The sequence below is a fragment of the Gossypium hirsutum genome, chromosome D12, assembly GCF_007990345.1.
Source record: "Gossypium hirsutum isolate 1008001.06 chromosome D12, Gossypium_hirsutum_v2.1, whole genome shotgun sequence".
Classification (NCBI taxonomy): domain Eukaryota; kingdom Viridiplantae; phylum Streptophyta; class Magnoliopsida; order Malvales; family Malvaceae; genus Gossypium; species Gossypium hirsutum.
Window position 1 is genome coordinate 44,886,529 of NC_053448.1, and position 13,253 is coordinate 44,899,781.

The 13,253-nt window shown below is 34.3% G+C and overlaps 1 protein-coding gene across 1 annotated transcript; it reads right to left on the reverse strand.

Moving 5' to 3' along the window:
- Positions 1–2,805: 2,805 nt before the first annotated feature.
- LOC107946103 (lysine-specific demethylase JMJ25) lies at positions 2,806–12,995 on the reverse strand. Its single transcript, XM_016880305.2, has 13 exons — positions 11,369–12,995; positions 11,148–11,260; positions 10,873–10,972; positions 10,649–10,772; positions 9,775–9,838; positions 8,916–9,672; positions 8,134–8,463; positions 6,418–6,870; positions 5,642–5,714; positions 5,468–5,553; positions 4,563–4,682; positions 3,963–4,024; positions 2,806–3,240 (listed from the first exon to the last, which is right to left on the reverse strand). The coding sequence occupies exons 1-13, from the start codon at positions 12,215–12,217 to the stop codon at positions 3,213–3,215; spliced, it is 3,159 nt and encodes a 1,052-aa protein (XP_016735794.1). The 5' UTR covers positions 12,218–12,995; the 3' UTR covers positions 2,806–3,212.
- Between the last annotated feature and the right edge of the window lie 258 nt (positions 12,996–13,253).

Consider the following 13,253-nt stretch of genomic DNA (forward strand, 5'->3'; position numbering starts at 1 on the left):
TAGGATAGAAGATATTCAAACTTCAACAATTGATAAAAAGTCAAAAATTGGAATAAATATCAAAGTTACATTCCATTTTAAAAAATATAAAAGATATTCTCTAAATGCTTTGATAGATACTGGAGCTACAATCTGTAGTTGCAGAATGAAACGATTTCTGTAGAAAAATGGAATTAATGAAAAAACTCATAAAAATAATGGGAATAAATGGTAGTAAAACCATTATAAATTATAAAGCTAAAAATATACCAATCTACATAAATAATGTCAAATTTTTTATTCCTAAAATGGTATGTTTTACTAATATGCAGGGAGATATATTATTAGGTAATAATTTTATTTGTAGATATTTACCTTTTACTATAGATAAACATTCTATTTGGCTATCAGTAAAAGAAGATTTTGTGGAAATTCCACTTGAGAAAAATAATAAAATTATGTGTAATAAAAAAAATTACACTAATTAAAAATTAATTAGTTTAAAAATATTTGTGATTTATTACTAATAATTGTTGATTTTTTGAGCAGGCCTTTTAATGGATAGAGGTAAAAAACCTCTAAAAGAAATAGTCGGTGAATGGATTACTGTTCACAAAAAAACCCAACAAAGGGAAAGCAGAATAAAACTCCAAAAAAAGGATTTGTACCTGCACAAATACCATTTTATCCTAACCAAGGATATTATGTGTCTTATCCAATGGTAAACCAACCACTTGGACCAAATGTTTTAAAATATCTAATGGTAAACCAACCAGTCGGAAACAATTTTTCAAAATTGGTGTGCCAATCACCAATGTCCCAAGATCCATATTTAGCATCACAAACCAGTTATGCTGATATGATCAAAGGATCAGAAAATTTGTTGAAAAAACAACAAATTGAAGAAGAAAAAAAAACTTTCACAGATAAAAGATTTTTATAATCCTGGTTTATCACTAAAAAATTATGATTTTATAAACGAGATATGGAAAACCATATTTCAAATCAAAGAGCCAATTTCAGAATAGCTCTTACTAAATTTTCACAATTTTTAGTTAAAAAAACAACTAAACAAAATGAAACTGAAGATTTATTATTAAAATCAATTTTATACAGAGATTGGAATGAATTCCAACTCTTTATGATGGATATTAAGGAGATAAACAGTCTTCTTAATATTTTTTAATATTTTATTAATAAAGGAAAAAACAGTCCTCTTATGAATAAGGTATTTAGAATCTGTTTACATAACAAATCTAGACAGATTTGCCCATTGGAAATATTCAACAAAATCAATGATATGATCTGCAATCAGCAGAATCAATTTAGAAAAACTTTTTCTGAATATTTTCTTCAATATTATGTTTTTACCAATTTTATTGGAAATAATATTTCAACTATAAAATTTAAATTGGATCATGAACCATTTGATATAACAAGTATTGAATGAAGATTTGTTAGAGAAATAGTAGTACAAAATCTCTCTTTTCATCTTCTAAAAGATTTTCCAGCAATAGTAAAATCCTTTTTTACAATCCATCATAAGCAATGATGATTTTTTTTTATATCCAAATTAGTACTCTTATTGGTATTTCTGAAAAAGAAAATTTTTTTCAGCCATATCAAATTTAGTATATTCACACTATGATCAGCAGCCCTCGATTATCAGCCTCAAATGAAGATAAAGAACACTTGGCAACAACAATTGACAAGTGTCAGAAAGATTTAAAGATATTATCAAATCCAAACTGGAATTGATTTAATAGCTAAAGCCAGATATCTTCTTTAAGAAAGAAATTATCGACTCAAAACTGATGGAAGAAGGATAATGGCATATTATTCCAGAATTAGTGATAAAGATGAATCCATTCAACTACTAAAAAGGATAGCAGAAATGGATATAGAAGACTTCCCACCTCATATTTTGCAACAAACCAAAAACATATGAGAAAATTGTCATCAAGATATATCTACAATTCATCACCATGGTCAATATCAACAAAGATGCAACCAAAAAGAAAGAAAATCCAAATGCAATCAACAAAGATGGCAACAAGAATTGATGATACAAGCAATGATGGAAGCAACCATTAATGCTAAGACAAAAAAGTCTTAGTTATCATCAAAGCAATGATGATGTAAGCAATGATGAAAGCGGCCATAACACAAGCAGTGATGGAAGCAGTCATTAATACAAGCATACTATGTAAAAACAACCATAACCATGCAAATAAGAAAGCCACAAGAGACATGCTATGTGAAAGCAACCAGAACTATGAAAAATTGAATCCTTATCAAAACTACTGTTCGGGATTCAAAATACGATTGTATAGAATTTTTTAAACTCCTCTATAAATAGGGAGGAAAAATCAATTGTATAGGGATGGTAAATCACTAAATAGCTTCCTTTTAGTTCTCTTTTGTAAACTTTTCCTTTTGTAATAAAAGAGTATATTCCCTTCCGCTCACAATCTTCATACCCCCTTGAAGGATATATTCAGCTTAATCGTACCGATTGAAGGATACAATGCACTACATGTTACTCTTGTTAACACAACCCCCTTTTTTTATTACAATATTGGAAGAGGCATATCTAGTGTCAGATAAAAACTGTCTAAACCCTAAACCTTACCAAACATAACAATAATACACTAAACCTTACATGTTATCACATTACAATAAATAAATGAACACAAAAATCATTATCTAAATCGCAACAAATAAATTTGAAACTCATTTTTTACCATTGAACCAATGGCTTGATCAACAATTTTCTTTTGGTATTAGTGCATAGTGTATTCAATGTTTCATTTGGGTATACGCACGTGAAGGAAAGCTACTATTTTTCGTTTTATAGAGCAGGCTAGTCGCCTGTGCTAAAATACACATTGATCAAGTAAAGCAATATTACACCCTCCAATCCTTCATTGCCATTTTCAAATAAAATGGTGGAAACATCAAAAAAGCTGCAAAAACTAGGTTGTGCGATGTTTATCAATAGCACTTAAAACAACAGACAACCTAAACATATCCACCAAGCTCAGCCCAGAGAATATAAAAAGCAAGCAAGATTTAGGGTTATATATATACACGGCAGTTACTTTGTTACACCAACTTACTAGATGCTGCAGATAAAGCCAGTTACGTTCTGAGAAAACGCAAAACCAAAATGTTTGCCCACTTTACAAGTGTGAGTATGACTTTCAGCTAAGATATCGGAACAAAGTTGCAACTCATCCAGCTCTAGTCTTGAGCTTAATCCTGAATCAGGGCATGCAAGAACTGGATTGAGTTAAATTTATTCTACAGTCAACAACCACAACTTAAAAAGGCATAGAGATCAGTATTAGAAGTTTTATCAAATTTATTTCCGTGCTGCAAAAGAACCAGATGTCAGGCAAATAGCATTAAGAATACAGGCATTTATTTGGATCCTTAAATTTTCAATAAACAAACTGATAGATGCCGAAACAAGGGTACATGAAAAATGGAGTAGAAACGTTTCTAACAGATATACTCCAAGCATAAAATAATAAAATTTACTCAACCCAGAGGCTCCAACAAGATCATCAAAATGTTAACAAGGGTACCATCTTATAAAACAACTACAATATTCTTTTTCAGCTTTCCTTGCATGCATAAAAGACAAACATTTCAGTTTCACATTTAGGCTTTGCTTGGTATGAAGGATGGAAAGGACCAAAGATGGTAAACTTGTTAATCAAATAATTAAGATACATAACCACTTTGCTATTTTGTAACGTAATCATTAGATTAACAAATTTTCTATCCTCACTCTTTTCCATCTTTTATACCAAGAAAGGCCTGAAGTGAATCATAAAGAAATAAATTCAGGATCATAGTTTATCATATTTCAAGGGAAGAAAGAAATTATTGTTGTTATATAAGAAAGGTTCAGAGCCAAACAATACATAGTATCAATATTCAGAATCAAAGAAAAAATAAGCACATAAGAGACTCACTTTGCATTTTTATCCAAGTTATTCACAGACTCACGCACTGCATGTACAATCATTTTCTTCACCTGTTACAAATGGCAGATAGAAAGAAGCAACATTCAAAAGATCAATAAACTCCAGTAATTGAAAATTCAAGAAAAAGTTACGTGCAGACCATAAAACCTTTTATGACTTTGCTAACTCCTAACTACTTGTTTAACAAAGCATCAACCTCAGTTGAACTCCAACAACCACATTGGATGTAATGAAAAGAATTAAGGCCACGTAAGAAGCAACTATCAAAAATACTGCAGATGGTGAAAAAATCAGGTAGAAGCCCAATTCATTGAAGGAAATAATTTGCACGGCTAGGAAATGTCACAATTACCAGCTGAAGGCAATGGAATACTGAAATTCAGAGTATGTTGTGCTACAGTAACCAGCATTCATTGATCATTGGTGCAGGTGACTAATGTTTGCATAGTCTAAGTAGCAATGATTCATAATTCAATATCAGCAAGATAACTGTAAAGCTAGCCATTTGCCCTCTTTGCCATAGGACTAACAGAAAAAGCAGAGATATTATAGCATCAATTTTTCAACACTCAAGGACTATGCACATACCTCTAATTTATCCTCGTTTGTCCTATGATCACGAGGAAGCACACGAAATTCTTCAGTCAAGCGAACACACTCACCAACATTTTCAGGTGAAACAAAATCAAGAGCGACCTTTATGCATGACTGTCATATATAATAAAAATGTTAAGCATCAAAGAAATAGCCTAAACTTATTGAATTACCAGCACAGGATATCAATTCTGCATGGTTGCCAAAAGAACTAAACATGCAGCATTATTAGTTTTTACTGAACATAGCCATTATCAGTGAAGTTCTAAAATATATAGGTGGGCAAATTAAGGTTTTTACCACAGAAGGTATGACCAAACACAAGAACCCATCAAGGATATCAGACATGACACCAAGAAAACAGAAGTGCTTTAGAATTTAAAAAAAGCCCCAATATTTCCTCCCTATTGAAATTGAAATGTCAAACCATTGACAGGAATTTCAAATCAGTACACAATTCAAAATGATTAAAAAGAAAGATTCATAAATACTTCTCCAATCATTAAGTTGATGTTTCTATTACTTGCTTGAAGGATTCTTTTTCTATTTTATTTTTTTTTATATTCAACTGTTTAAATTTGTAAGCGTGCATCTTTACCGATGGATCTTAAGATTATGATTTGAAGTAGAACTTATTTCTTTCTTAAAGTGCAAAGGGATATACAAAATGAGAGGCATGCTAATAAAAACATTCTACACAATAAGTTGGCAAACCTTTTTCCTTGAATATGTTTCAAAAAATTTTACATGACTTATGTTGAAAAATTCATAATACATATAGTTTATATTGTTCAAGAGATTTGCTATACAATTAAAACAACATTAATGTTGAAAACACTAGAGATACATAATCTCTTTCAAACAAAAGCATAATAGAAGATACAAGTAATTCGTATCACCTTAATGTTCCGCACTTGATGAGGACAACCTGCAGGTATAAAAACAGCTTCCCCAAGTTTCTGAACAAAAGTCCATGGTTCAATTCCTGTGTGACAGCATTTCATATAAACATAACCGATGATTGAAGTTTTGTATTTTTGTCCCAATAATATATTCTCTACATTTTAACATACCGTATTCCTTCTTGAGCTTTGCTTTATGATCCATAGTCAGGAAAAAGGACTGATCATGTATAGGGTGAAAAACCTATAACACCAAGAGACAGTAAATTGTATAGTATAAATCAATCATCAAAATCAATTGCCTATAAAAGTTAACACAGTAGATTTTAAAAATATATATAAAAGTACTAATAACAAACAAGTATAAATTCAACAGCTTTCTCTGTGAGTTCCCATTAGATTCTGCTCTTTACCCAGCTCAATAAGCACAGTACATGAGATGGAGAAGTCACCAGTTTTCCAAGTCTAAGAATCAACGAACTAAAACATTTAATGCATTAAAGTTTATAGCATATAAATATGCTAACAACAAATAGTTATTCAAGTGCCCTCTGTGTGAATACCCATTAGATCATATTCTTTACCCAGCAGAATAAGGACATACATGAGATTCTGAAATCACCAATTTTTCCAAGTGTAAGTGCTGTGACTTTAGATCCCACGACATTTCCAGTAGATTTGTGCATACAGACACTAAATAAAGATCCATTTCTTTCGTTGTTCTCAAGTAACTATAATAGGCGGCACATCTTAAATAGCATATCATATCCATCTCTTGGCCACAGCTTTGAGATCAGCGGATTTCAAAAAATAATGAAATGGGAACAAGAGACTATAAACATGTAGAAAGATCCAATGAAGAGGAAGTATGTGGCTCCCATATATTATATTATAATTCAATAAAAACTAAAGTGCTTCTGGCTCAATATATAATGTAGAAAAGGTACCTGTGAAACAGGGCGACAATGAACATATCTAAACTCCCTAAAATGCTTTTTAAGGTAATCCTGCAGCTTAGGAACATCTTGCCTGCGGAAAATGTCCCAGACAGCACCTCCCTCAACAGCTTCCAGCTCTTCAATCTTATTCCCAGAAGTTTTAGATGATCTGCCATTATCCCAGCATTCTTCTTGAACCATTTTGGCCTTTCCACTCTCCTCCATTTCAAATTCCCTCACCAAAATGTTGTCATTCAGACTAGAATAACCATCTTGACCTTGCTCAACAACCCCCCCACCTTGAAAACCACCTCTATCACTAGACTTATTCCTGTCAACTTTTGAATTCATTCCATAAAGTTCCTGCTGGTCTTGGATAGAGTGCCTTTGTTTTGCCTTGTTGATGCTAGCCAGTTGTTCATGACTAAGCTTCACCTCAACAGTGTGTGTTAAAACGTTCACCTAAGGAGAAATCCCAATACAATCAAACATGCATTAGGAACTAGCAAATGACAATTATTATTGTTTTAGCATGACATTTTATAGCACAGGTGGAAAAGCAAGCCAAGCCACAACCACAAGCAACAGTCAGCTTGAATGGCAACATAAGCTCATTTTTCCACGTCTTAAAAAGAACAGATGCATAAATAGCACCTGATCTCCAGAAGCAAATTCAGAAACAACAAGCCGACAATATTGAAACCCAGATACCCTTTTTTTTCTAATAATTAGCAAAAGTGGGGATTTGAGCATGAGAGATCCATTGTCAAGAGAAGAGGCTTTACCAATAAGGATGTGCCTCAGGCCAACCAAAATAATTGATATATTGGTACATTTAGACATACCAATTGAGCTATGTTAGCAGAATGCAGTAAAATCTCATTAACCAAAAAAAATAGTACAGCACTCAACGCTACACAATTAATTGATTAGATCCCTGAGTTACCACTTATAACATCCAACAGTTTACCAACTAATTTTTTCAGTCAATTTAATCAATGCAATGTCCTTACAACCCACACATCCGCACACAAAAAGCAAAGGTAAAGGCCACCACCAAATGATGAAAGGAAAAGAAGTTAAGGAGTTACGCAAATGCATAAACAACTTGAATAAATACAAAATCATTCGTAGAAGAAGCTATGCCAGTACTCATGATGTCCTTGAAAGGCATAGAAGGAACAAGAATTGTTCAAGAATTAAGCCTCAAAGATGAACACAAAAAGTACATAGTCAAACCATAAAACAGAAAGAATGGCTTGCCATTCAAAGCATTTCCATGTTGAATACCTTCTGGTTATACTTAGGACCAACAAAATAAACCAAGGAGATAATGGCCTTTGATCCAGATGATGAAAAAGTACTGGTTTTCTGTAACAAAAAGACGCCTATGTACTAAAGATATCATTACAAAAACACTTACATGATTTACTTTACCTGTCCAACTTATAAAACTTATAAAATTCTGGTATAAATGCATAGATAAATACTTGTGGAGAAACAGGAACAGATATGAAATTCACTAGTTTGATGCCTAACACCAATCTCAGTAGCCCATGATTATATAGCTGTATAAGTAACTCATAAAAAGAGGTAGCCACAAAAAGAAAGCTCCTTCAGTTACACAACCTAATTAACATTTTTTTCACTCCAGCCAAATAAATAATCTACTATTTATTAACATTAAATTTTCATGGAAAAATGAAGGAAAAACTGAGAGTATACCGCATCAGACATATCACAATGAAGCCTGGTTACAGAGTCTCCACGCCCCAGCTCTTGAAAAACTCCATAAGCAATATATGACTTTGGCCCCATATCTGGGGTTAGAGATTTTTTCGGCAATTTGGTAGCAATATTAAGAAGCCCACTTCTAGGGTTAGTATATTCTTTGAAAGGCAAACAACAAAGAAACTCAGCATAATGACGTGGAAGGAGCTTCTCAAATTCATTAGATGGAGGCCAATCTTTTAGCTTCAGTATCTGAGGCCATGATTTTGCATCAAAACGACCATCTGTATACCCTCTAAAGAATTGGTGAATATTGACCACTACCTACATTTCATCAAAAGAGCTGATTATAGAACCAAGGTAATCCAGCCAAAAAGCAATTGAGAAAAGACAAGCATGCTTTCCTAGTTTGCTATAAAAGCCAAAATACTAGGAATAGATATTAAAATGATCATGATATAATAAAAGCAACAAAGTTCAAACGTGGATATGTTATTCCATTCTCCTTGCTTCAAGTTGCAAAATATGTTGAATTTGTACTCTACAGTATAGCAGTATAGCAAATTATAAAAGATGAGTCATAAAGAAATAACTTTTTCTCAAACATGACAACAGAAGCCAAAACATATTATAATAAAAAGTCAGTTGAAGTGAGATCAAACATTAATGTTACTTCTGAAGTGCTCAGTTTGACTCATGTAGGTAAAAGAAACAGCAAATAATCAAGGTTAGCATCATATGCCAATAATAAGAACATAGTTGATAACCAAACTGACCTCAGACCAATCTAAGCAATCAAGTGCCTTAACTTCCAACTGTAGTTCATGTTTAGTATTCTTAATCTGACGAAAAGCACGCCACATAACCATTGGCTCCCAGCTCAACCCAGCTGCATTCTCAAGTACATTGCTGACGATAACAGGTTCACCATTAGCCCAGTGCCTTTGGAAATGTTCCAAATCTCCACTCTGAATATCTTTAGCTTTTGGACAATATAAATAGTTATCAGTGGTATCTTCACGAGAAGCTGCTTTCCTTAAATTATTATTGCCAATGTTAACTTCTCCCATTGAATTGTAACAAGGGCATTGTTGGTTAGAAAATTGAGGACCATGCCCAAGATTGAGATCTTTGGCAATTTCCTCAGCCTTTTGTGTTAACTGAACAAGAGCATGTCCTCTAAACATACACCTTAGCTCTAAAATGCCATGACCACACCCATCCAAATCCTCTGGTGGACAAGGAATGCTACCATTTTCATTTGCCTTCCACCCAGAGGTTACAGCACTCTGCTCTTGAGAGTTGCTTTCCTTGGGGGAATACTCTTGGGGATTCCCCACTTTTGAAGACGAAGGGTCCACAGGTTCTCCATGCAAGTAACGAGAACCCTTGTCAACATATTCTTTAAATATTTCCCTTCGTCCACCCTGCAAATGTCCATCGCGTATTTCACAGCAACACGTAAGGCACAGATCATAGTTACAATTAGGACAGCTTCTATGAAAGTCGACAATTGAAGTTCTGCAGTTATTACTGAAAAAAACATGTATTGCCATCAGGAACTTGAGTAAAACGAATCCAACAACCAAAAGATCCCATTTTAGTTTCATCATCATGAAAATAATAATAACCTACCAATATACACGCTCATCTTTACGACAAACTGCCTGTGTAAGTTGTATTTGCTCTGGGAGAACCCCTACTCACCCAAGAAATGTGTTAAAAATTAACTATATTTATTTGAGAATAAAGAAATTAATAACAATGTATTATCATACCACATGCATATTAAGATAACAAGAAGTTTATAGTCTTGATTGCTGGTTCAGTTTCCTGATAATAGTTGGGGTCAAGAAATAACATTTTGAGAGATGAGGGTGGTGCATATGATTCTTAACAAACCAGCCAGTATACTGCACCAAATCAAGATGAAAATTCGATATTGGAACTAACGAATTTTCATATGATGTCCTGGTTTACTAAATACAGAAGAGTAGGTTTAATATGGTTCAACTTCCATAGTCTTGATTGCTGGTTCAGTTTTCCGATATTGGTAGGGCTCAAGAAATAACATTGTAGAGACGAGGGTGGTGCATATGATTCCTAACAAACCAACCAGTATACTGCACCAAATCAAGGTGAAAATTTGATATTGTGACTAAAGAATTTTCATATGATACCCTAGTTTACTAAAGACGGAAGAGTAGGTTTAATATGGTTCAACTTCCATAAAGAAGCCTGAGTGGCAGATTGCTTAAAATCAGGAACAGAAAAAAAAATGAGCTTCATATATCAACAAGAGGCCAACTTAAAGAGTTTGGCATCAAAACAACAAATTCGGCCAGCATAGTATCTGGGACTTTCTTGTTCAAATTTATTCCCAATAAATACACAGCTAGTAAGCTCCAAAGAAGACAAAGAACCATGTTCAGTTTCGAAATCAACAAGAGTTTGCAAAGAATATAACAAAAGTTGCAGAAAAAACATGTTAACATGGAGATACACATACCTTGAATGTTTGCCTCAATGGCCACTTCTCTCATTTGTTCTTGACTAATTTGTTTAACGTATGGAAGAAGTGTCTGAAGCAAGTATCTAGAGTGCGGAATACTTTGGCCCTGCTCTTCCAATTCCTACAACTCATCAAGTACACAATATCATAAATCAAATATGGGCTTATATGAGCAATTGTGCATCAAATGAAGCAGCAAAGCCATGAATTTCAGAACTAACTTCAAGAGGGCCAAGCATGCGCAAGCATGACTTGCAATTGCAATTCCCCCGACAAACTGGGCAGGCATCAGCAATTGCTTCCTCTGACATATTGGGATACCTAGCCCCAGAAAACAAATACATGGTAAGTTAGATGGGAAACAATAAGATATTTACTTATGATTAAGATGGCCAAAATATATGTTGCCAGCAACAGAAAAATATACTAAGTAGTTCAGGAAAAGCAGCAGTTTTTAAGGGAAGAGCAGATACAGTTAGCACTCCAATAAGAATACCATTTTAAGCAGGGAACGCAAAATCGTTTCCTCTTGCAACTCTTGCATCTCACAACCCTGCCTTTGTCGTTCCTCTGGCACTGATGGCACATTAATGATTCTTCTGCAATCCACTGTTAAATGCAAAAACCAAACACATCAACACTCGAATCCATCAGGTAAACAAAATGAAAAAGACATCATAAAAACAACTAAAGAGTTGAAAAATCAATTTTTTTTACCTTCTTTCTATCTGCATCCCGCAGAGGCTCTTCATTCTTGGGAACTCCTGAGTCCCTAAGTGAATATTTTCCCTTAGCGATCGTTCCCAAAGACCCATCCTCCTCTGGTTTTTCCGAACTTTTCCCATTCCCTGCAACTTCCTCTTGCATCTTCTTTTGGCCCTTATTTGGCCCTCTTCGCCCTCTCTTCTTTCCATCTGCTACGTCTAAATTGCCTTCTTGCTCTTCTTTACCTTCCTCTTTTACATCTTTTCCTTCATTGCCTTCACTTTCAGAACCTTGTTTCCTTGCCCTGCCTCTTCTTCCTCGCTCCTTTGCAGGTGCCCCATTACCGCCATAATCAATACAACCATCTTCTTGACCTCCAGGTTGAACAACTTTCCTCTTTTTCTTGCCCTTGCGTCTACGCTTGTTATCTACAAAGTCATTCTCATATTCTAGAATCTCAGCATAATTAACCCTCCTCGAAACAGCTCTCAGTCTCTTCTTCAAAACATCCCCGCTATATCCTTCCCCAATACCAGCAGCACCCGAATCAACTTCCCCCTTCTCAGCCGCAAAATCCGAAGTTTTCCCCTCGACATTACCCTCTTCCTCAATATCTATTTTGCTCCTCTTAGAAGAACCTGCCGCTTTCTTCTTTCTACCTCTTTCTTTAAGCTTATTTAAAGCAACGTCTTCATCCTCCCCTTCCGAATCCCCACTTTTTATATCTTTCCCTTCAATTCCCTCCTCTTTTCCCACTAATTCCCCTCCGTTCTCTCCACCCACATCTCTATTTCCCCCTCGTCCCTCCTCTCTCCCTTCAACTTTCTCCTCCGCAAAACCGCAATTTTCCTCACTTCCCATCGCTTCACCGTCGCTTTGCGACACTAGAAGGAAGATTCCAACCACACTCTCTACGAGTTAAGTAGTCGAACGAGGACAGAGCCTAGGTTTTTTTAATTTTTTTGGCCTGGGCTGGTAGTTTATAAATTAGTAATAGTAGTATAGTACAAGTAGAAGTAGAAGTAGAAGTTTATATATATATATAGAATTTTTTTTTTTTGTTTTTTAAAAAGGGAAGATTAGTTGAGAATGAGGAAGGAAACAGTAGTAATAACCGGCGCCGTTCACTCCCCTAAGAATGCGTATTAGGGTTTGGTTTAGAGTTTAAATAAGGAAAATCAAAAGTGGAAAATTTTGGAGGGAAATCAAAATTTTGTGGGTTTTTTAAGTGAAATGAAGTGCTCCTCTTCTCTCTCTCCATCTGCGCATGTCTTCCTTGGCGCAGTGTTTCGGAAAATGGGAAAACCAATCAATCAGCTGCAAATTGGATAGTGGAACCTGGGTTTTGGACACCCCACAGCACACTGTTTCTTTCTAATACTTCAATCTTATTAAAATTAGAAATATTTTATCTATTAGAGAAAAAAAGGGAGAGTTTAATACCTTCAGCTGTTTTTCAGAATGTTCAGTTTTTGTATGAAACACTTAACTCTTCATGGTTTGATGTAAAATATAGAGAAATTAATTTGAAAAAGTTGTACAAAGATTGGGGGATGAATTAGTAAATTAATGCTATCTCTACCCCACCCATTTGATTTAGCCTCTTTCTCCCCCTCTCTCAATTTCCTCCCTCTACTAACACCATTCATTTCTCTCTCAAACCTACTATTAATTCTCTCTCTCTTAACTTCGACCTTTTAATCCATAAACAATGGTGGAATCTAGTAGAGGTCACCATCTCTCCAAATTTTAAAACTTTTACAATTTAACCTTTTATACATATATTATAGTCCTCCAAAAAATATAAGTAGGTCTCTCAAGATTTAAGATTTTTGTAATTTCGTCTTTTATATATAAACTAAACTATTCATTATACTTAACTTTCTTCTTCATATTT